The 23,869-nt window shown below is 50.5% G+C and overlaps 1 protein-coding gene across 2 annotated transcripts in view; it reads right to left on the reverse strand.

The window, feature by feature from the left end:
- TSPAN15 (tetraspanin 15) overlaps nt 1–23,869 on the reverse strand; it is a 78,959-nt gene that overhangs the window by 17,578 nt on the left and 37,512 nt on the right. Inside the window, exons 4-8 of one of the 2 annotated variants that reach the window (XM_017873185.1) lie at nt 18,341–18,436; nt 15,671–15,787; nt 9,695–9,742; nt 7,926–8,042; nt 6,480–7,325 (exon numbers count right to left, since the gene is read on the reverse strand). In XM_017873185.1, the coding sequence (XP_017728674.1) occupies nt 7,176–7,325; nt 7,926–8,042; nt 9,695–9,742; nt 15,671–15,787; nt 18,341–18,436 (528 nt within the window). In that variant the 3' untranslated portion in view covers nt 6,480–7,175. Of the gene's footprint in view, nt 1–6,479; nt 7,326–7,925; nt 8,043–9,694; nt 9,743–9,810; nt 9,945–15,670; nt 15,788–18,340; nt 18,437–23,869 lie in introns of those variants that run through there. The other variant, XM_017873186.1, reaches the window with a different exon arrangement.

The raw sequence follows: 23,869 nt of genomic DNA on the forward strand, positions 1-23,869 counted from the left end.
TGGATGACAAATATGTCTACGAAAAGCACTCAACATGATTAATTATTAAGGAAATGCAAATCAAAACCACAATAAAATATCACCACACATCCATTAGCATGACTAAGAAAAACTGGCCATACCAACTGCTGGCAAGGATGTAGGGAAACCAGAACTCTCATATACTGCTGGTGGGGATACAAAATTGTGCAACCACTCTGGAAAATAGTTTGGCAGTTTCTTAAAAAGCTAAACACATAGTTACATATAATCCAGCCATTCTACTTCTAGATATTTACCCAAGAGAAATGAAAGTACGTGTTTTTATAAAGACACATGCACAAGTGTTCATAGCAGCTTTATTTGTAACAACCACCAAAAACTAGAAACACAAATGTCCATCAGTAGGCGAATGGATAAATAAACCATGGTATAGCCATACAACAGTACACTGCTCACTTTGGGAGGCCGAGACGGGTGGATCACGAGGTCAGGTGATTGAGACCATCCTGGCTAACACGGTGAAACCCCGTCTCTACTAAAAATACAAAAATTAGCCGGGCGCGGTGGTGGGCGCCTCTAGTCCCAGCTACACAGGAGGCTGAGGCAGGAGAATGGCGTGAACCCGGGAGGCGGAGCTTGCAGTGAGTGGAGACCACGCCACTGCGCCCCAGCCTGGGCGACAGAGCCAGACTCCGTCTCAAAAAAAAAAAAAAAGAAATGAACTTCTGATATGTGGTACAAAATGAATGAATCTTAAAATGATTACTGAGTGAAAGAAGCCAGACAGAAAGAGTGCATGCTGTATGAGTCCACTTATATAACATTTTAGAAAATACCAAGTAATTTATAGAGACGGAAGGCAGAGCTCTGGTTGCTTGAGCATAGGGTGTGGGTGGTGGGAAGGGTTATAATCAACAGATTACAAAGGGACAAGAGGACATTTTTTAGAGTGATGGATGTGTTTATTATCTCGACTGTGGTAATGGTTTCACTGACACATTTGTCAGTTTAAATACACGCAGTTTATTTTATATCCAGTATACCTCCATAAATTGTTAAAAATATATTTCAAGAATATTGTATTGGACATTTTTATACAAAATCAGTCTTCTTTAATGCATCTTATAAAAAATAATTATATAATAAATCGAAAAGCAAAGCCCAAAATCTCCCCAACTTCACAAATGATGTAGGCTGCACAAATATTATTATTTTCTATGGGTGTCATGGTGTGGGAAAGCACACGTTTATGGATCATTCTTCCGTCCTTGTGAGACAAGAAGCCAAGATAATGTCATTGGCTTTGAAGCACAAAAGTGTGTCATGGCCAGGGAGTCCCCAACCACAGGACGGACAAAGCCTTCTCCTGGTACTCTGCTTCCATCCGTTTCTTTTTTTCTTTCTTTCTTTCTTATTATACTTTAAGTTCTGGCATACACATGCAGAACGTGCAGGTTTGTTACATAGATATACATGTGCCACGGTGGTTTGCTGCACCCATCAACCCATCGTCTACATTAGGTATTTCCTCTAATGCTATGCTTCCCCTTGCCCCCCACCCTCTGAAAGGCCCCAGTGTGTGATCTTTCCCACCCTGTGTCCATGTGTTCTCACTGTTCAACTCCCACTTATGAGTGAGAACAAGCGGTGTTTGGTTGTCTGTTCCTGTGTCAGTTTGCCAAGAATGATGGTTTCCAGCTTCATCCATGTCCCTGCAAAGAACATGAACTCATCCCTTTTTATGGCTGCATAGTGTTCCATGGTATATATGTGCCACATTTATTTTATCCAGTCTATCATTGATGGGCATTTGGGTTGGTTCCAAGTCTTTGCTATTGTGAACAGTGCTGCAATAAACATGCGTCTGCATGTGTCTTTATAGTAGAATGATTTATAATCCTTTGGGTATATACCCAGTAATGGGATTGCTGGGTCAAATGGTATTTCTGGTTCTAGATCCTTGAGGAATCGCCACACCATCTTCCACTATGGTTGAACTAATTTACACTCCCACCAACAGTGTAAAACCATTCCTATTTCTCCACATCCTCTCCAGCATCTGTTGTTTCCTGACGTTTTTATGATTGCCATTCTAACTAGCGTGAGATGGTATCTCATTATGGTTTTGATTTGCATTTCTCTAATGACGAATGATGAGCTTTTTCTCATATGTTTGTTGGCTGCATAAATGTCTTCTTTTGAGAAGTGTCTGTTCATATCATAACAAACAGTCTCTCAGACCACAGTGCAATCAAATTAGAACTCAGGATTAAGAAACTCACTCAAAACTGCACAACTACATGGAAACTGAAAAACTTTGCTCCTGAATGACTACTGGGTAAATAATGAAATTAAGGTAGAAATAAATAGGTTCTTTGAAACCAATGAGAACAAAGACACAATGTACCAGAGTCTCTGGCACACAGCAAAAGCAGTGTTTAAAGGGAAATTTATAGCACTAAATGCCCACAAGACAAAGTGGGAAAGATCTAAAATCGACACTTTAACATCACAATTAAAAGAACTAGAGAAGCAAGAGCAAACAAATTCAAAAGCTAGCAGAAGACAAGAAATAACTAAGATCAGAGCAGTTCTGAAGGAGATAAGAGATACAAAAAACCCTTCAAAAAATCAGTGAATACAGGAGCTGGTGTTTTGAAAAGATTAACAAAATAGATAGACTGCTAGCAAAACTAAAAAAGAAAAAAAGAGAAAAGAATCAAATAGACACAATAAAAAATGATGAAGGGGATATCACCACTGATCCCACAGAAAGACAAACTACCTTCAGAGAATACTATAAACACCTCTGGGCAAATAAACTAGAAAATATAGAAGAAATGGATAAATTCCTGGACACATACCCTCCCAAGACTAAACCAGGAAGAAGTCGAATCCCTGAATAGACCAATAACAAGTTCTGAAATTGAGGCAGTAATTAATAGCCTACCAACAAAAAAAGCCCAGGACCAAACAGATTCACAGCCAAGTCTACCAGAGGTACAAAGAGGAGCTGGTACCATTCCTTCTGAAACTATTCCAAACAACAGAAAAAGAGGGACTCTTCCCTAACTCATTTTATGAGGCCAGCATCATCCTGATGCCAAAACCTGGCAGAGAGACAACAAAAAAAGAAAATTTCAGGCCAATATCCCTGATGAACATCAATGCGAAAATTCTCAATAAAATATTGGCAAACTGAATCCAGCAGCACATCAAAAAGCTTATCCACCACAATCAAGTTGGCTTCATCCTTGGGATGCAAGGCTGGTTCAATGTATGCAAATCAATAAACATAATCCATCACATAAACAGAACCAAAGACAAAAACCACATGATTATCTCAATAGATGCAGAAAAGGCCTTCAATAAAATTCAACAGCCCTTCATGCTAAAAACTCTCAATAAACTAGGTATTAATGGAACGTATCTCAAAATAATAAGACCTGTTTATGACAAACCCACAGCCAATATCATACTGAATGGGCAAAAGCTGGAAGTATTCCTTTTGAAAACCGGCACAAGACAAGGATGCCCTCTTTCACCATTCCTATTCAACATAGTATTGGAAGTTCTGGTCAGGGCAATCAGGCAAGAGAAAGAAATAAAGGGTATTCAAATAGGAAGAGAGGAAGTCAAATTGTCTCTGTTTGCAGATGACATGATTGTATATTTAGAAAACTCCATCATCTCAGCCTAAAATCTCCTTAAGCTGATAAGCAACTTCAGCAAAGTCTCAGGATACAAAATCAATGTGCAAAAATCACAAGCATTCTTATACACAGACAGAGAGCCAAATCATGAGTGAACTCCCATTCACAATTGCTACAAAGAGAATAAAATACCTAGGTACCTAGGAATACAACTTACAAGGGATGTCAAAGACCTCTTCAAGGAGAACTACAAACCACTGCTCAAGGAAATAAGAGAAGACACAAAGAAATGGAAAAACATTCCATGCTCATGGATAGGAAGAATCAATATCATGAAAATGGCCATACTGCCCAAAGTAATTTATAGATTCAATGCTATCCCCATCAAGCTACCATTGACTTTCTTCACAGAATTAGAAAAAACTACTTTAAATTTCATGTGGAACCAAAAAAGAGCCCATACAGCCAAGACAACCCTCAGCAAAAAAAAAAAACAAAGCTGGAGACATCACGCTACCTGACTTCAAACTATACTACAAGGCTACAGTAACCAAAACAGCATGGTACTGGTACCAAAACAGATATATAGACCAAAGAAATAGAACAGAGGCTTCAGAAATAACACCACACATCTACAATATCTGATCTTTGGCAAACCTGCAATGGGGAAAGGATTCCCTCTTTAATATTTAATAAATGGTGTAGTGAAAACTGGCTAGCCATATGCAGAAAACCAAAACTGGACCCCTTCCTTACACCTAATACAAAAATTAACTCAAGATGGATTAAAGATTTAAACGTAAGACCTAAAACCATAAAACCCTAGAAGAAAACCTAGGCAATACCATTCAGGACATAGGCATGGGCAAAGACTTCATGACTAAAACACCAAAAGCAATGGCAACAAACGCCAAAACGGACAAATGGGACCTAATTAAACTAAAGAGCTTCTGCACAGCAAAAGAAACTATCATCAGAGTGAACAGACAACCTACAGAATGGGAGAAAATTTTGCAATCTATCCATCTTACAAAAGCTAATATCCAGAATTTAAAGGAACTTAAATTTACCAAAAAAAAAAACCAAAAAATCAAACAACCCCATCAAAAAGTGGGCAAAGGATATGAACACACACTTCACAAAAAAAGAAGATATTTATGCTTCCATTTCTTGAGAGGTGAGTGACCAAGTTTTGGAAAAGAGGAGATGAGTGCCTGCTGGAGCTTAGCCATCTGTGGCACCAGTGCTGGTCCACAGAAGCAGCTGGCCACAGAAGCAGTCTGTGAGTGGTGCTGGAAAGAGGGAAGACAGGGGTTCCAGGTTCCGGGTTCCAGGTAAGGTGACCTTGGATAAGCGATTCAGAGCAGCCCATCTCCCATGGTGCCCCTGCCATCCTGCTGCCCCTAAAGGCAGCTGCCATCTCCCCTCTGGGCAAAAAAGGGGTTATCAGAACAGCCAGAGCCCCAGGACTACAAGGCCTCCAGCCAGACACAGAGCTTGACTGGGCCTTGTGTTCATTAGGTCAAACTGGGACAAGACAGAGGCTGCAGCAGTGGCTACAGTGAATATCCCTGGGACAGAGCTTCAGAAGCAGCTGCAGCCTTCACTGGTTTTGCACGCCTAGTACCGTGTGTGCAGAGGAGGCAACAGAAGCAGTACAGCAGAGGGGCTGACTGGCTCAAGAGATCCTACCTGGGCTCAAGTCATGGCTTTGTCACTTACCAGCTGTCTGCCTGGGCAAGTTACTTAACTGCCCTGTGCCTCAATTTTCCCACTAATAAAATGGAGATAAGAATTACCCTAGTTGTGAGGATTAGAGTTAATATCGTTCCTGGCAAAGTATGCTCTATGGTGTGTTTGTTATTGCTGTGTTATTGCATACTTTTAAAAACCCTCCTCCTGCCCCTTCTTACACATGGGGTTGGTACACATGGCAGACCAAGCACCTGACCACTTAACTTCTGGGTGTATAGACAGTTCCCACCGTTAGAGCTCTTCACGTTTGGACGTTTGGGGCTCTTGCTGCTTTATTTCTTTTCTTTTCTTTTCTTTTCTTTTCTTTGTTTTTTTGAGACGGAGTCTCGCTCTGTTGCCCAGGCTGGAGTGCGGTGGCGGGATCTCGGCTCACCACAACCTCCACCTCCCGGGTTCAAGCGATTCTCCTGCCTCAGCCTCCTGAGTACCTGGGACTACAGGCACGCACCACCATGCCCAGCTAATTTTTGTATTTTTAGTAGAGATGGGTTTCACTATGTTGGTCAGGCTGGTCTCAAACACCTAACCTCGTGATCGGCCCACCTCGGCCTCCCAAAGTGCTGGGGTTACAGACGTGAGCCACCGCGCCCGGCCTCTTGCTACTTTATTTCTATTGCCCTGGCTACTAAGAGCCTCACAAAAAATCTAGATCCCATGTCTTGGGGCCGGAAAGTTTGGGTGGACTGATTCACGCAAGTCCTGGCATCTCCAGCAGGGGTCGACGGACACCACGCTCTGCATGCGTTGCGCGGCAGCCACTGGGCACACCGAGGGCTGCAGGGAGAGCTGTAGGTGGACCTGTGGGCAACTCCGCTTCCCTGGTACCCCGTTCACCCCATTTCCTGGAGGTGGAGTCTCATGCTATACCTGGCCCAGGCTGTTTCCCTCGGTTCTCGGTAAAACAGGCATGGTCACCTCTGGCCCTGTGGCTTGCCCCATCACCACCCCACCTGTGTCCCAAGCTATGCCAAATCTTCATCCCGTGCTCCCTCTTCATCCTCGCATCCACAAGGTTTCCAAATCCAGGTTGCAGCCTTCCTTACCCCCGCCCCAACAAAACAGCACACAGGAAAAGCAAAAATAAATAAATAAATAAAAATAAATCATGTTTTTATTGTTTGATTAACAAACTGGTTGGGGGGAGGGCAAGAATAAGACATACGGGGAAATACCAGCTTTGATTAGTCAGAAACTCCTGTTATCTGTACAAAAAAATGAATGTTACAAAAATCACGTAAAAAACTAGGCTCAAGGAAGCAGCCGCCCTTGCAAAAGAGGGCTCAAGGCACCTAGGAGGCTGAGAAGAAGCCAACCTGGTCATGGGCGTGGCTGTGGGGACAGCCCTTCCCTCCTTCCCTCCTGCCCTTCCTCAGATGCCCTTCCCTCCTGCCAGAGGGGCATACTCCCTCTCCCCGATTACAAGTGCTACAAAACTGCCTTGAATACCACCGGCCAAGGCACTGCCAGAGATGAAATGGGCCCTGAGTGGAGCCCCAGGCTCTCCCTCCCCGGTGGCCCAGGCCTGGAGAAAGGAGGGCCTTGTTCCTCAGGTCCCAGGCGGGCACAGATTCTGGAGCTGCCTGGGGGAAGCCTCTTAGGGGGGGCCCAGGCTCTGCCCCCTGGGGAGGCAGCGGCCGTGGGACCCACACACAGGTACACACAGCCCTGGCTTTGGTCAGTACTGAGTGTGGGCAGAGGGGCCGCAGCCCTGTCCAGCCCCATGATGTTGACTGAGAGGTGCTATCCCAGATGGTCCTTGCTGGAGCTGCCACCACAGGCTGGGCCCTAATTGGGGTAGCACAAACAGCATCCCGTGCCCGCCGCCTCCACACTGCTCTTGGCACCGGGCCCCAGGAGCCCATCAGTGACAGAGTGCTCCATGATGATGTCCTCCACCCGGGTGATGTACAGCAGCGTCAGCAGCACCCCCAGGAACTGAGAAGAAGGGGCAGGGCTGGTGAGGACCTGCTGGACATCAGGGCAGCCCTCCCTGCAGCTCCCGGCTCCCAGAAACCCAAGCAGCCAGTCCCAAGCCCTCATGGCCCTGTGTGACCTGGGCAACACCCACAGCAGAGACTTCTCCCAGCACCCACACTGCCCAAGAAGCTGGGCCCCCTCTCCCCACCTGGGCCCCTCTCCCTCTTCCAGGAAATCCCAGAGTTCCTCGCTGTGCCCGATCAGCAAGGGCCCCTCCCTTCTGGGATTCCTGCCTCCACCCCAGCTCTGTTACACACTATCTAGGGGATCTTGGCAAGTCACTGAAGCTTGCGGCTCCTCAGTTTCCTCCTCTGTGAAATGGGCATCGTGATAGTGCCTCCCTCACAAAAAGAAGTGAAGCAGCAGTGCCTGCGCAGCACTTGGAAGAGCTTTGCCACCACTGCTATTGCCATTCGCCCCCTCCTTCCAGCCATGCAGCCCTCCCTGGGCAAGTCCTGGACTTCCACGAAAAAAGCCCCTTCGCTCTCCCGCTCTGCACCTTCTCTGCCCTTCTGCAATCACCAAGCCACACTTTCTCTGAACCCATGGCCGGCCCACCTGGGGAAGCAGGATGCCCAGGAGGATGCCCGCCATGATGGTGTAGTTGTCCATGAACCAGATGATCACGGCGTTGGTGCAGCCCCGCACGTAGATGACATCCTGCACGCTGAAGCGCTGCATGGGAAGGAGCTGGGTCAGCCCAGAAGAGCACCTGGGCTGGCAAGAGCCACAGCCCCGACTCTGCCATTTACACAAGGTCCAGGCTAGTCCCTCAACCGCTGTAATCCTCAGTTTCCCATATGCAGCATGAGAAGGTGGCCCTAGATTCTGGTTCTTAATGGACAGTACTGTTCTCTAGAGAGGACTGGGGACACCGTGGTGGCACTTTTGGTTGCCCCAGCAATTGAGGTTGGGGGCTAAGGGACTGCAGAGCTCAGGGTAATCCTACTCCACAAACAACTGCCCTGCCTGCATGTTTCTCAGATATCCCTGCATGAAAAGCCTCACGGATGTTTTCCATACATGGAAAGCCTGTCTATAATTATCCAAGCCAATAGCCCCACTCCAGGTACATACAAAAAACAAAGCAGAGCTGGGCATGGTGGCATGTGCCTGCAGTCCCAGCTACCATGGAGGCTCAGTTGGGAGGACTGCCTGAGCCTAGGAGTTTGAGGCCAGCCTAGGCAACAGTGAGACCCTGTCTGTCTCTTAAGGGGGGGAAAAAAAGCATTTCTGCATTTCTGCATTGGTTTTAATATACCATGAATTTTCCCGAACTACTACTTGGTAAATTAAGGAATGATTATACATTATTTAATTCAGAACTTTATCAAGAATTGTTTACCGTTTTTAAAAACCATGCCAATGGCAAAAATGATGCCCATGGTATGTGAGTCACCAACACAACGCCTATTATCAGCTGCCCTGTAGCTGCTGCAGCCTCAGGAATGCCTCACATCAGTGCAGACACCTGACTACATTGTGTCTTCTCCTGCACCCCCTACTGCCTCAGCACTTACATGATGAACTATGTTAAACAGCTGTAAATTGCTGTATTTCATTTCTACTTTATCTCAGATCTTTATGTTAATTGTTTTGGAATTGGGCATGTAGGCAGGTTATCTGTGAATTTCACTTGGGGATAATAAATAGGACATTACCACTGTTTGTTATAAAAATGGCCACTGGTTCTGAGGGGTTGAGAACCAACTGCTGTTCTATGGCTCTCAAACATGTGTCAGAATCAGCCACTAGCCCCATCCCAAGAATGTGCATTTCTCACATTCCCAGGGGATGCTGTTGTTGCTGGACTGGGGACCCCACTTTAAAAGCCACTGCTCTGCATGTCAGGTCACCATTCCTTTTAGGTCCCTTCTCAGCACCACCCCTGCTTCTCTCCTAGACGAGGAGTGTTGCCCAGGAAGCTGACCCAGGGGCAGCCCCCAGAGGGGGTTACCATCCTCTAGGACTCCTGGGTCCCAGGTTGCCCCAGGGGCAAAGGCAAGCTGGTACTGAGCATGGCTGAGCGCACAGCACACTGCGGGTACCAGGAAGGGCCATGGTGGCTTCATGTGGACCAGCCCACAGTAGGTGCTTGGTAAACCCTGACAGGTGGCATCTCCCAGCCTGGGGGAATTCTTGGTTCCTTGAGCCCTTCTGTGTCTGAGTGGGGGTGGAAAACCCCAGCAGCCCTGGCTCTGGATCACAGCCAGGAATGTTGGAAAATCTCAGTGGCCAGGACCCTGACCTCAATAAACCCCTCCAATCACCCCAGGGTGGAACAGGAAGAGCAACATTTCCAGGGAAAGGCATTTCAAAGACATTACCTCCTTGTCGATAGTTTTGTAGCCACACATGGTGTTGACAACTTCTGTCTGAAATGAAAATGTATAATAGCTAATATTTATAACGGTTCTAACTCAAAAAGGCACTATTATCCTACCCATTTTGCAGATGAAAACTGAAGCACAGAGTTGCACTGTCCAGCAGGGATGGAGCTGAGATTCCGACCCAGGCAGTCTGGTTTGAGTCTCCATCATAACCACCTCCTCCTCCAAGAAATGCCCTGTGAAAAAACTGTAGGAACGCAGGTTCCATGACTTTTACAAGGGAGAACCACCCCTCCACAAGCAGCAGATCAGGACCCCAGAGAAAGGCATGCTGCCCAGGCTCCCGGGCTATGACCGCCCCAGAGCACTGCTTTGCTCACATGGTAATGCACCGTCTCAGAGGTCGGGGTGGGGCTGTTCCTGCACCGCTGGCTCTTGGGGAGGAAAACTTCAGACCACAGCTGGCACAGGGTCAGCTGTGGTTTACCTGAAGTCCAGGCCAGGGCTCCTGGCCACGCTTCTCTGTTCCACACACCACTGCTCCACCAGCAGAGAGGGCTGCCAAAACTTCCTTCTTGGGAAGAGAGGTGCTCTCCAGAATTCCCGACTACTGATTAATTTAGGCATAGGGAAAGCTGCGGTCACACCGTAGACCTCATCAAACCCCTCCCCAGGCAGGCCCTAACTCACAGGCTGCCGCGGACACTTCCCATCAATACGTGTGCCCTGCAGGGTCTCCTTCTCCAACCACCAGGGAAGAGAGTGAGACTCCCTGGTCCAGCCCGTGATCCCCGCCAGCCCTGCTGCTCTACATCTAAGTGAACACTGCCGTGGGGGATGGATGCCGCAGGCGCCAGTGATGACTCAGGGGGTCAACAGCAGAGCCCCCAGTGTGCCCTCTGGTGTTACATTTCCTGGGTCCAGATCCTGCTCTGCCACTTAGGAGCTGTGACCAACCTTAGATGGGCTGCCAAGGAACCGGCACGCAGAGGTACTCAATACGTATTTGTTAACTGAGTAAATGAATGAATGAATGAATGAATAGGCTGTGATGATCACAGAACCCCACCTCCTAGGGCTGTTCTGGACATAAAGTGAGATGCACATGTGTAAAGTGCTTATCACGGGGCTGGACACATGGAGAAGCACAGGAACGCTGGCAGGTGTGATTTGCTCATAATTCCAGCCCCTGGAAAGGTAAGGGAGGGTGTCTTCTCTCCTTCCAAGAAAGAGGGTTGGGCTCCAGATGTCATCTAGGTCAATCTAAATGTCAGGCTTGATGTGCAGGCAAGATAACTTCCCTCTGTCTAGCTGGTTCTCCAGGTAGCCTCAGTTCCAGCCAGTGTTTCTGGCCATAAACACGACCCCTATGGAGAGGGTCAGGCCTGGAGAGCAGGTGCACGGGCACATGATGGGAGTGAGTGCTTTCCATCTCATGGGTTCATCATTCATTTGTTCATTGAACAAATATTAACTGAGCACCTATTGCATGCCAATCCCAGTTCTAGTCACTTGAAATACAAAAGTCTTGAACAACAAGACAAAGTCCCTGCCTTCATGGAACTTACGCTACAGAAAGGGAGATAATGAACATAACAAATAGGTAAGCTGCATGGTACATAAGGAGGTGATAGGAGTGACTTCACTGGACCAGCTCTGGTGACCCAGGGGTGATAAGTCTCTTAGCAGACAGGCAACTGGCAGAGGCCTCTCTGGTGCCAGAGCCCAGAACCCTTCTCCAGGCCCAGGGGGGACTCACCTCGCCCTGCCAGGGGATGCATCCACAGTCTTTCCAAAAGTAAAGCCTATCTGGGTTTACCTGCCTGACCACAGAATCGATATTCTGCAAGAGGCTCTGCTGAAGTTCACAGGCCCCAAGACCAGGGTCCAGTAGCCTCCTCCATCCTGCACAGGGCCACAGGACAGGAAGTCAGAAAGGGGACTCCTGGGCAGCCAGAAGATCACAGCAACGTTCATGGGTGCATCCTCTCACCCTGAGCAGACTGAGCAGCTAATGGGACAGGGAGGGGGGCCTTCACGACAGGCCCCTAAGGGGTAGCCAACAACAAGGGAGGGGAGGTTCGTGAAAATTGGTCCCAAGAGCTCAGCAGGCACAGCAGTCTGGAGCCATTTAATGTAGAAGCATGCTGCCCTCTGCACCAACAGCTCCCAGGGATATATCCTGGTATAACCAGATTTTACAGCCCTATGTGAACTTCTATGGCTCAAATCCTCTATTGGAAGCTCATTTCAGACATTTCTTTTAAAGCTGAGTGTTAGAGAAAAAGTTACTTTTCCTGAAGAACTGGTATGTTCTGCTAAACAGTAACAATGTAACAGACCATGTCTCCCTTTTCCTTTTGGCTGCCAGGAAACTCTAAGCTAGTGGCCTCCAACCTTTCTGGCACCAGAGACTGGTTTCAAGGAAAACAATTTTTCCACAGGATGGGGTGCGGAGGGGTGGGGGAAGATGGTTTCAGGATGATCATCAGACATTAGTTTGATTCTCATAAGGAGCACGCAACCTAGATCCCTTGCATGCACAGTTTACAATAGGGTTTGTGCTCCTGTGAGACGCTAGTGCCACTGCCGATGTGACAGGAGGTAGAGCTCAGGCAGTAATGCTCCCCCACCCTCTGCTCACCTCCTGTTGTGAGACCTGGTTCCTAACAAGTCACTGACTGGTACTGGTTCATGGCCTGGAGGTGGGGGAGCCCTGCTCCAAGCCACCAGAAATGAGGCTCAGCTCCTTTTCAGTGAGTCCATGAGGCCCTGAGGCTGAGATAGCAGGATTTTATATTTTTCTCTACCATCTAGGCCTCCTATCCGAGAATACAATTTCCACAGTCCTGATTTTTAATGTTATTTTAGTTTTTTACACTACATATGTCCTGTGTACTTGCTCAAATCGTAGGTTGAATGGTATAGTGTAAAATAAATAGATTTGGACACAAATCAACTAGTTCTATGGAGGAAGGGAATGCCCTATTTCACATTTAGAGAAAATCATCCAGGTGTGGTGGCACAGGGAGAATCAATGGTCAGATAACCCCGGCCAGGGGAAGGCTCCTCCCTACCTCAGTGCTCTCATTCAGATGCTGTCTTCAGATTCTACCCTCTCTGCAGACGGTGTCCGTGTTTATATCCCCAACCTAGTCGTCCCCAGAACTCCAGACTCTATATCCAACCGCATCGTTGACATCCCTGCTGGGATGCTGAACAGGCTCTCAAGCCTCCCATGTCCACACTGAGCTCCTGGTCGCCCAACCTGCCTCCTTGCAGTCCTCCCCTCTCAGGCAGCGGCAGCCCCATCTTTCCTGTGGCTCAGACCAAAACCTGGGTATCCTCCTTGATTTCTCTCTTTCACTCATCGCCCACATTTGCTATGCCAGCAAATCCTGTAGGCTTACTTGCAAAATACAGCCAGAATGTCACCGCTTCCAACACCACCACCACCACCACCCAGCTCCAAGCATCTGTCTTCTTCTGCCTGGTGCAAGGATGCTGTGGGGAGCTCTTAGCTGTCAGCCCCCTGCAGTAACTACTTCATGTGATCGTTAATTTTACATGTCAATGTGACCAGGCCATGGGATACTCAGATATTTGGCCAGACATTATCCTGGGTGTCTCTGCAGGGATGTTTCTGCATGAGGATAATGTTTAAATCAGCAGACTAAGTAAAGCAGATGGCCCTGCCCAAGGGGGAGAGGTCTCATCTGATCAGTGAAGGCCTGAACAGAACAAAAGACTGCCCTCTCCTCTGACCATAGGAGATTTCTCCCTGCTTGGCTACCTTCGGGCGTGAACTGAAACGCTGGCTCTTCCTAGGTTTGGAGCCTGATCGGCCTTTGAATGGGAGCTCCACCCTCAGCTCTCCTGGGTCTCTGGCCTGCTGACTCACCCTGCAGATCTTGGTACTTGCCCGCCTCCATAATTACACAAGCCAATTCCTTATTATCAATCAATCCCTCTCTTTGCTCTTGGTGTATTAGTCTGTTCTTGGCTGAACAGAGCCAGCAAGTCCTTTCTTGGGTGGACCACTGGACTCATGCAATGCCTGGTCAATGTGGGTGGGAGTGTGAAGGCCTGGCCCCCTCATCCCAGTAGGGGACAACTCTGAAGGGCTGTCCTTGTAGATGTGGCTGAGGCCTCCAGCCGAACTGAGCTGAGGCTGCATCACTGCTCAGCTCCCTTCATTGCCCAGTCCCGCTTCTGGCTCCCACTGCCACAGGTGCTGATCCAAGAGCACCTTCCCGGACAAGATGACCTGTGACCCCTGGATCACTGCATATCAGCCCCTAACTCTATTCCTTCATCTAGCATGTACCTCACAACAGCCAGGCTGATTCTTGTGAAACCAAGTCAGAGTGCCACTCTTCCATGCCGCCCTGTATGGTCCCTGTCACTCCTCCCTGACTCCACCTCCTACCATCCTCCCCTGTAACTCCCTGTGCTCCAGCCACTCCATACATTTCTCAAACGCCCTGGGGTGATTCCCACCTGGGGCCTTTGCACAGCTCTTCTTGCTGCCAGGAATGGCCCTCCCCCCGACACCTTCCTCGCTTTCTTCAGAGCTTCACCCAGATCTCACCTTTCTCAGTATCCAAAACTGCAATCCTCCATGCCCTACTTTCTTTTTCTCCTTAGCATTTATGACCCTCTAACTATCCTTTACTTATTTTGTTTGTCAGTTTTCTCCAGTAGGATGTCACCTCCACGCAGGCAGAGACTTCGTTTGCTACACCCCCAGAACCTGGAAATGTGTCTGGCATAGAGTAGGTCCTCAGCCAAAATTTGTTGAATGAATGAATGAATACAAAATTTGTTGAATGAATGAATGAATACAAGTTCGGCTTCCACATCTCAGCTTAGGTATTCAGACGCTGCTGCCCTGGGTGATGAGGCTCAGGATCGCCCCATGCAGGCCTCTCTGGAAACTCTGCTCCTCCTCAGCAACCCCCTTCCCAGAGAACTACCCTAAAATGGCAGCTAACATTTCCAAACAAAGCTTCCCTCCTGGCCCAGCCTTTTTTAGAGCTAGTGCACTTGGCACTGGCTCTCTGACTCATGGGCGAGGCCCCCACCCGCAGCTGCTCAGTTTACAGAATCTGGCAGTGGGCACAGAATGGTGGCGATGTCAGAAGAGAAACTTTCCATGATTATCTGGCCCATGAGTAATTGCAAAGCTCTCCACCTCGTTCCAATCCTGAAACAGTTTCTGGACACATTTGTCAAACACAAGGACTGATGAAGGCTTTCACTTAAGCGCTGACTACACAGGACATCATCCCAAATGACCAAGGTGACAGAGCCGAGAGGATCGTGCTGGGGAGAGGAAGAGGCTGGCATTTACGTCATCAGACCCCCTTCCAAGCACTCTGCTGCTCATGATCACCAGGACCTCAAGGCCAAAGACCAATAGAGATGTCCAAGGTGCAGGTCCTACCAGGCTCCACTAATGCTACAGAGCCAGCTCTCCCCAGCTAAGCTCCCCTGGCTTGGGCACCTCTCCCTGCTGCCCTCACCTGGCCTGCACAGTTCTCCAGAGTGTAGCTCAGGCAACAGCTGCCTGCACTTCATCCCAGCCCTGCCAACCTTGGGCAAGACACCCACCCTTTGGGTGCCTCAATTTCCTCATCTGTAAAGTGGGTAAAATAACAGTACGTACCTCACAGGGCTGTGAATACTAAATGAGTAAATACCACCAAAGTGCCTAAAGCAGGCCTGCACAAGGTAGGTGCTCAATAGATGTTAACCAACACCACTAAGAAAGATATGGCCTCCCCACCCCCAACCCCCAGAAGCTCCACTTTCAGGAGCCCTTGAGAATCAGGAAAGCCTCCTCTCTGCCACCAACTCCTACTTCCCCGCCATCCACCCACACCATCTTCAACTTGGGGAGAGAAACAAGAGAAGAGTTGTACCATCTGGGGTCCCCGACAGCCTCCCACCCCCCACAGGAACAGTGTCTACCGTGTTCCTGATGCAGCAGGTGTAGGGCACCCCACAGGCCAGGGGTCCAGGGGCACTGCAGTCGTGGTACTGGTTCTTGCTCCAATCTCGGTAGTCCTCCCCGCCACAGCACTTGAACTAAGGAGGGAAGCAAGCAGGAAAGAGGAGCTGCTGTCATCACTCAGGCCCCGCTCCCACGACAGGAAAGGGCCCTGCCAGAAAACAGACGCAGTTCATTATGTGGGTCACCCTGGTGCAGGGAGAGGCTGTACATTTTCAAGTCGGAGCTGTCAAAGTATGGCATGGCTGCCTACAGGGTAGTGAACCCCCTGTCATTGGAGAGGTATGGAAGCCAAGGCTGGGCTGCCTCTTGATGGAATATCAGGATAGTGACTAGACACTGGGAGGAAAGGTGCTTCCTTGACAACTGGCCTCTACCTTCTTCATCTCCGTGTCCCCAAGTACAGGTGCTGGGCTGGAAAAGATGGCCCTTAAAGTCCCAGAGACCAAGCATGACTCTGTGAAAGTCCCTGCACCTCAACTGACCTTCGCACCCGCCCTAGGAGCCACCCTGTCCAGCTCAGCTGGCCCTGCCCTTAGCAAGGAGAACACCTGAACCTCACAACCTGCCTGGGGCTCTCCCCTTAGCCAAACCCTCCCTGCCTCCCCTCCCTGCTCCTGTAGGAAGTAGTTGGTAATCCTCCTGATGGCTGGTATGTGCCTGGCATTGTCCTGGGCACTGGAGAGACAGGGTGAGCAAAAGCAACGCAGCCCCTGCTTAGGTGGAACACATTCCAGGGGAGAGACAGAGTGAGCACTGGATGGAAAGGTGCTGTGAACCCCGGAAATGGAGAAACAGGGGAAGATTGGGGAGGGGCGGCTCTAGGTTGGAAGGTCACAAAAGGGCTCTCTATAGAGAGGACATTTCCTCTGAAACACGGAAACAGGAAGAAGCCAGCCGACTCATGCAAAGGCCCCACACAGAAACAAGCTTGTATTTCAGCAGCAGGTGTGGAGGCCAGCAAGCCTGGAACAGAGAGAGTGCAGAGCATGAGGCTGAGAGGGCAGCACAGGCTGGACCATGCAAAGCTTTGCCAGCCAGCTGAAGCAGGGAGCTGGGACTGGAGGGCTCAACCAGGGCTGTGGTACATGTCCTGGTAGCCAGACACCCTTCAGAGTCCCCACAGTGCCCCTTAAGCCATCAGGTTTCGGGACCTGGAAGTGTCTTTCTGCAATGCAGTTCAAAGGGCATTTGCTTTGCAATGGAACAGACCCAAGGTCAAATCCTCAGACCATCACTCCCTACTGTGCAACCTCAGGCAAGTTGGTCAGCCTCTCTGAGCCTCATATAGTTGTCTGTAAAGCAAGAATAAGGATGGCAGCTCTGCACAGCTGAGCTGTGATTACATATAGTGCCATGCATGAAGCACTCAGCACTGGGCCTGGCACCAAGCAAGTGCTCATTCAGCATTAATCACCTCCTACCTCCACCCCAGGAGAAATGAAATCCCCAAGCCAGCTAAAGGCTGGTTCCAATAAAAACATTTCACTCCACCCGGAGCAGAAGTCAGCTCTCCCGGCCCAGGCTGGCAGGCACATCCCTGGCAGAAAAAGGCCTTCCAGAGGCTGCACCTGTTGTGACTGAAGAGAAGGTCTGGGCCAAGGGTGTGGCCACAGCAAGTGGCCCTGCGTGTGGGGAGAGGCTGGTTCCCACTGAGGGCTGGTACGGGGGCCCAGGCCAGCTGAGGCCCCCAAGATTATGTCCCAGGAAGTGCTGCCCCGGCTGAGTGGTCCTGCGGCCCTCACTCTGCTTGTCCTCACCCAGGAGAACACACCAATGATCCCCGCGGCTGGCGCTGTGGTCTCACCCTGTGCCTGGCACTGTTCTAAGCACATGTCCTAAATTAAGTCAAGGTAATCCTCATGATGACGCCCCAAGAGCTTCCTGTCATTATTCCCCTTATGCAGGTGAGGAAGCTGAGGCTCAGGACCAAGTGAAGTTGATGTACAAAAGCCACCCAGGACAGCGGCTGGCCCTCCCACTGCTATTATTAGTAGTAGTATTGCACCAACAGATTTGGGTGGACCTAGAGGGGAGAGATGGTGTCCCAAAAGGAAAAGGATCATCATCACATTCAAGAAGTGTCATGGAAGTAAGAGAGGAGTCTGGGTCAGTGTCCCATATTTGGGGGAAACTGAAATCAGTGAAGAGCTTTCTCCCGATCAGGGCTGTCTTTCACTTGACAAGGAGTGAGTTGTCACTGAAGAGACTTGGCAGAGGGGGCTTTGGACTGGGGGAGGTTTCTCCCCTCGAGGTTGCTCACCCTCTAGGAAGGAGGATCCTTGCCCATTGGAGGGTGGTACCCTAGGACCCCGCAAGGTTGCTTGTAGCGATGCCTAACTTTGTATTTGGGGGTGGGGGGTAGGAAGCCAGTGTAACTGGAGAGGGACAGAAGGGTGACAAGGTTTTGGGCCAGGAATGTGGGCAGAGGACTGGCTGAGAAGGTTGGGTCCTGGCTTCCCCATCCTTGGTGGACCATCCATGCTCACCCTTGCCTCCCAACCTGGCCAGTCACCTGCTTTGGGAATGGATAAGTCACCTGGCCCCTCACCCCATCTTCTTGAGCAGGGGCCTGAATGGGGAACTAAGGGCATGGGAGGTGCATCTCTACCCCAAAGCACCTGGCTCACCTTTTTCTGAACAAAGTCCATGATGTTTTTGAAGTCCAGGTCGTCATAGTAGTTCTCAATTCCTCTTCGGATGTTGTCGTTAAGGAAGGCAATGGTCTATTCAAAAGGAGAAATTACAAAGAAAAAGAACCACACACTCCTGGAGTCCAACTCAAGGTTTCCCGGAAGCCTGGATGGGTAGAGAATGCCATGGGCTGGTGCCTCCAGTGTTCACCTGATGCCTGAGTCCCTGTGCTATGTCCCACCAGGAGTAATTCACTCCACTCCCTTTACAGACCAGACAGCCCAGGCCCTGAGAGGCTGGGGCTGTGCTTGGGGACACACAGCTCTGATGCCACCATGCCTGAGCTGAGACCTGGCTGTCCTGGACCCAGGCCCAGTGTTCTTTCTACCGCCCGGGGATGGGCCCACACTGGAATCTTCCCTTTGCCCTCCAGAGCCCCTCTCCACACTCCTCCACTATCCAGCCTCTTGTTTTACAGATGAGGAGACCGAGACTTGGAGAGGGAGGGAGGTCACAGAGCAGGCTGGGTGGGGTATTGCCAGGACTGAAATTCAGGTCTCCTGACCTCCCTCATGGACCACTCTCTTCATCACTGCAGCGTTCAGTCCCCCTTGGCTGGGGCTGGGACAGGGACAATCCCTGCCAGGAGGAACATGGCAGGCCGCCCTCTCCCAGTCACGCTGCACTTTCTGGATCAACAGCCTGGCTGTTGTGCTGAGACCCAGGAGCACAAAGGGCCCCACAGTGGGAAGCAGCGGGGGCAGGAGCGTGGGCAGTCCAGCTCACTGTAACAATTGTAGCTTTCAGAGCACGGAGGTCGAGTATCAGCAGAGACTGGGGACAAAGGGGGCATTCTCGGCTCCGCTGCCGGACTGAAGAGCCAGACAATTCCCGGGGGTGGCACCACAGCATACGCTGGGACAACAGGATCCTGGTTCCAGGCCCCATCACGGCTTACTTCTCCTCTCTGGGCCTCAGCTTCTCAACTGTGAGCCAAACCCACAGGCCTAGCTTTAAGGTAACTTCCAGCTCTGAGGATCAAAAACCAAGTCCCAGAGGGGCTGTCAAGCCTCATAATCAAGGACACGGGGTCCCCACAGCCACCCAGGCCTCCGCTACTTCTTGTAACTTCTGAGCCTCTGTTTGCTCACCTGAAATATCAGGAGGAAAACACTCTCTGCCTCACAGGAATGTTGTGAGATTTAAATAAACAAAAGCTGTGAAGGTGTTTAGCAAGACACCAGGCACATCGTAGGTCCTGGTGTTATTATTCAAGATTTTTGTCTGTTTTTCAAGGAGACAAATACTGTATGGTACTACTTCACACCCACATGTCATTGGAGGAAAACAAATCCCATGGGAAACCGAGGCCCCAACTCTTGTTCAAAAAACTGACTGCAATGGAGGCAGCCTCTGAGGCACGAGTCCTGGCCAGTCTCACTCTCACAAACACCCTGCAGCCCATAGAGCGATGTGGCTAGTCCAAGGTCGTCCAGCTCGCCACTGGCAGAGAGACGCTGGGACCAGGGTGTCAAACTCCCAGTCTGACACACTTTAAGGTGCTAAGAAACCAAGTTTCAGGTTTGGGGCCATCTCCAAAATTATCTCCAGGATCAGGAAAAAAGGAACAAAGACTGCAGCACCCACCTCCTCCCTGAGCCTCACTCTGCTCAAAGTCAAGGTAAAGAAGGAGATCGAGGCCTGGCGGGGTGGCTCACACCTGTAATCCCAGCACTTTGGAAGGCTGAGGTGGGCAGATCACCTGAGGTCAGGAGTTTGAGACCAGCCTGACCAATATGAAGAAAACCCGTCTCCACTAAAAATACAAAAATTAGCGGGGCATGGTGGCATGCACCTGTAGTCCCAGCTACTTGGGAGGCTAAGGCAGGAGAATGGCTTGAACCTGGGAGGCGGAGGTTGCAGTGAGCCACGATGGCACCACTGCACTCCAGCCTGGGTAACACAGTGAGACTCCATCTCAAAAAAAAAGGAGATGGGCTCGGGGAAACTGGCCTTCGTAGCCAGAAGGAAAGTCCTCTGCTGATGATAAATAGCAGCTCTGGAGCAGGCCTGGGACTGCAGAAGACTGGAGTCAGCCCCAAGAGAAAAGAGGAGATGCAGGCTCCTGTGAACGGCTATCAACTCACCAACCCATGGCCCTTCACGGGGCTGGCACTGACCCCCAGGGCAGAAGTTGGGTGGGAGCATTGCCTTCCAGCCCAGCAGCCTGGGCAGAACAAGGATTCTCCCGGCCCCGGGCCCACCCTCCCGAAGGCCCCCAGGTCACGAAGCTTTTTCATCCTTGGGTGCCTGCTCCTCTGGGTGATGAAGGGACAGGCCAGCTGGCTAGGGTGTGGTTGTGGGTGCCTAAAAAACAGGACACCAGGGTGGGGCCAATCTGCCACCCAGGGTGGGGCAGGGGAATGAGCTTACAGCATTGAACAACACGCTTGGCTGAGCTACGTACTCATGGGGTGCCACCAGGGTCAGGGCCTTGCCTAAGGCCACACGTGGGGAGGTTCCTCCCAGGCAGCTTGCCCTTACTCTTGAGGCACCACAGACACAGTCCTGGCCCACCATGTCTTCTGCACCTACCTGGGCCCACTGGCCCACTTACAGCACCCCCACTGGCCACTGTGCTGTTTGGACTCTCCCAGGGCTGCCAACAAGGTTGTGATGAAGGTGGGAAGCCCAGGGCAAGAAGGAAGGGAAGTGGCAGAGTAGAGGCTGCTCTGTGGCTGTGGGGAAAGGCTCTGCGTCTCTGGTGAGCAGCCACAGCCTACCTCCCCAAACCATCCCCAAACCATCCCAGCTCCTGGGCACTTTCCAAGGTTCAGACTTCGAGAAGGGCCTCGAAAAATCAGGCCTTCCATCTGGTAAGCTGAGTCCAGTTTTGGGGGGAAGGGGGGCAGTGCAGGAGCAACAGATGTCCCTGGGCTTCATGGACAGCAGCTGCCCCCAACACCCATCAGGGAGCAATTTGGGGCGTGCTGGCTCTTGCAAGTGTGCACTACTTGTATATGTGTGCACGTGTGTATGTGTACCAGGGAGACGAGGAGGACACTGAGATGGTTCCTGTGCTGTGAGTGGCGATGGCGGGGTGGGAGGTGTGTGTGAAAAGATCCCATGAGGCAAGCTGGCTGTACAGTTTGTTAACTGTAAAGTGCTTATGCCGACGTTGACAGTGCTGGTAATGTTCTGAGAGATGAGGGGAGCCACTCAGAGGACAGGGAAGAGAGAATTCTAGCTTCCTCTGCCATTCTCAGACGCCCAACATACCCAGTGCCACCGCCCCCACCCCATCCCCCTCCAAACCAGGCCATGCCAGCAGGAGCAGTTCAGTGAGGACTAGAAAACCAGGCTAAATTAAGCAAAGAGTAAGCAAACATCAAAGGCCACAAAGTTTGAAAGCATGTTGTTTAAAGCACCAAAGAAAGCTATGAAGAACTGTCCTTTCTAGCTTTGTCTTTTAAACCTAGTTTTTATCTGAAGCCTCCACATCACCCCTCTCTCAGGGTTTTTAAATGAATGAGGAACTGAAGCGGGTGAGGCATGTGGTGGCAGCTCCTCCAGCACAGAGGACAGAGGGGTAGGAAAAGGAGTGGAAGGGGCGGCTGCTGGAGTCTCCTCCCAGGTCAGCGGCCCGCATAGGACCAAGACCCCCTCTGGGGAAGGAGCAGCCTAGGGCTCCCCTAGGCTGCCTCTGGCTAACACCGCTTCCATGTCAACCTGAGACCTGAGGCTGGGAAGGCCCTGCTGCTGGTCTAGTGCGGGCCTAGCTCTCAAACTTGGAGGAAGAGGTGGTCATGGTGGTCCCTGCCTATAATCCAAGTACTTTGGGATGCCAAGGCAGGAGGATCACTTGAGTCCAGGAGTTCAAGACCAACCTGGGCAACAAGGCGAGACCTCATCTACACACACACACACACACACACACACAATTAATTATCCAGGCATGGTGGCATATACCTGTAGTCCCAGCTACTCAGGAGGCTAAGGTGGGAGGATCGCTTGAGCCTAGGAGCTGAGGCTGCAATGAGCTGTGATTGCACCACTGTACTCCAGTCTGGGTGACACAGCAAGACTCTGTCTCAAAAACAAAACAAAAACTTGGAGGAGAGGTGCTTGGCCCAGGATTTTCTTCCTTCATTTGCGCCTGGAGCCAAGCCATCATCTCAGCCTTTCCCCAGTCCCTCTAGAATGGGGACGCATCCTCATGGCCCCTGGACCCTAGCCTCTGCTCCAGTCCCGATAGAAGCCTAATGTGACAACCAGGAATGGAAGAGAACCCAGGGAGCCAGAAGAAAAGAGAATGCAGGAAGGGGTGTGTGGAGTGAGCATCTGCCAGACCCTTCCTCAGAGCCTGGCCGGGGTCACAGGCTCATCTCCATGGTGGGGGAGGGTTACGTTTCAGTGTCCTTGGGACTGGGGGCTCCAGCCTCACTCCCCGACGGCTGTCCACAGTGGGGCACACCTGTCGGGGAGTCTGGCCAGACCAGCGAGGAGCACTCTCTACTTCTGGACAGCCGACAGCTCTGCTGTAGGTGGGAAGGATACACAGCCGGCCCTCCACATCCACGGGTTCTGTACCCGCAGATTCAAGTAACAGTGGATGGAAAATATTTGGGAAAAGGAAAAATAAAAAATAACAACACAGCAGTAAAAAATAATACAAATTAAAGAACAATACAGCATAAGCAACTATCTACACAGCATTTACACTGTATTAGGTATTTGGTTGTTTTGTTTTGTTTTGTTTTTTGTTTGAGACGGAATCTCGCTCTGTCACCCAGGCTGGATGGAGTGCAGTAGCGTGATCACGGCTCACCACAGCCTCCGCCTCCTGGGTTGAAGCGATCCTCCTGCCTCAGCCTCCCTAGTAGCTGGCATTACAGGTGCCCACCACCACACCCGGCTACTTTTGGTATTTTTTCTAGAGACAGGGTTTCACTATATTGGCCAGGCTGGTCTCAAACTCCTAACCTCAAATGGTCCGCCTGCCTTGGTCTCCCAAGGTGCTGCGATTACAGGCATGAGCCACCGTGCCCGGCCCTGTATTAGGTATTTGCAAGTAATCTAGGAGTGATTTACGGGAGGATGCGTGTAGGTTATATTCAAGTACCATACCATTTTATGTAAAGGACTTGAGCATCCATGGATTTGGGTATCCTTTGGTAGGGGGGCATATCCTGGAACCAATCCCCCTCGGACACCAAGGGACAACTGTATATATTCAGGTGTTGGCCAAGACAGCCTCTGACCTCAAGGTTGTGCCCAGAGCCAGCTTGTGCCAGTGCCATGATAAAATAGGCAGGCTGGTGCTCCCCACTGTTCCCTGACCACAGTGTCAGGTAGGACCACAGTGTCCACTGATCCTACCCTGGTGGTAGAGAGAGGAGGCCTGGGATGGGGATACAGACATACCCGCTACTGCCCGGACCCTCCAGGTGTCCATGCTCAGCCACACCTGGCTGGGAACATGAGGAGCTGCCCACCTCTGACACCTGACACCCTCACGAGAAGTC

Source organism: Rhinopithecus bieti, unplaced genomic scaffold, assembly GCF_001698545.2.
Source record: "Rhinopithecus bieti isolate Rb0 unplaced genomic scaffold, ASM169854v2 scaffold_6907, whole genome shotgun sequence".
Taxonomy (NCBI): Eukaryota; Metazoa; Chordata; class Mammalia; order Primates; family Cercopithecidae; genus Rhinopithecus; species Rhinopithecus bieti.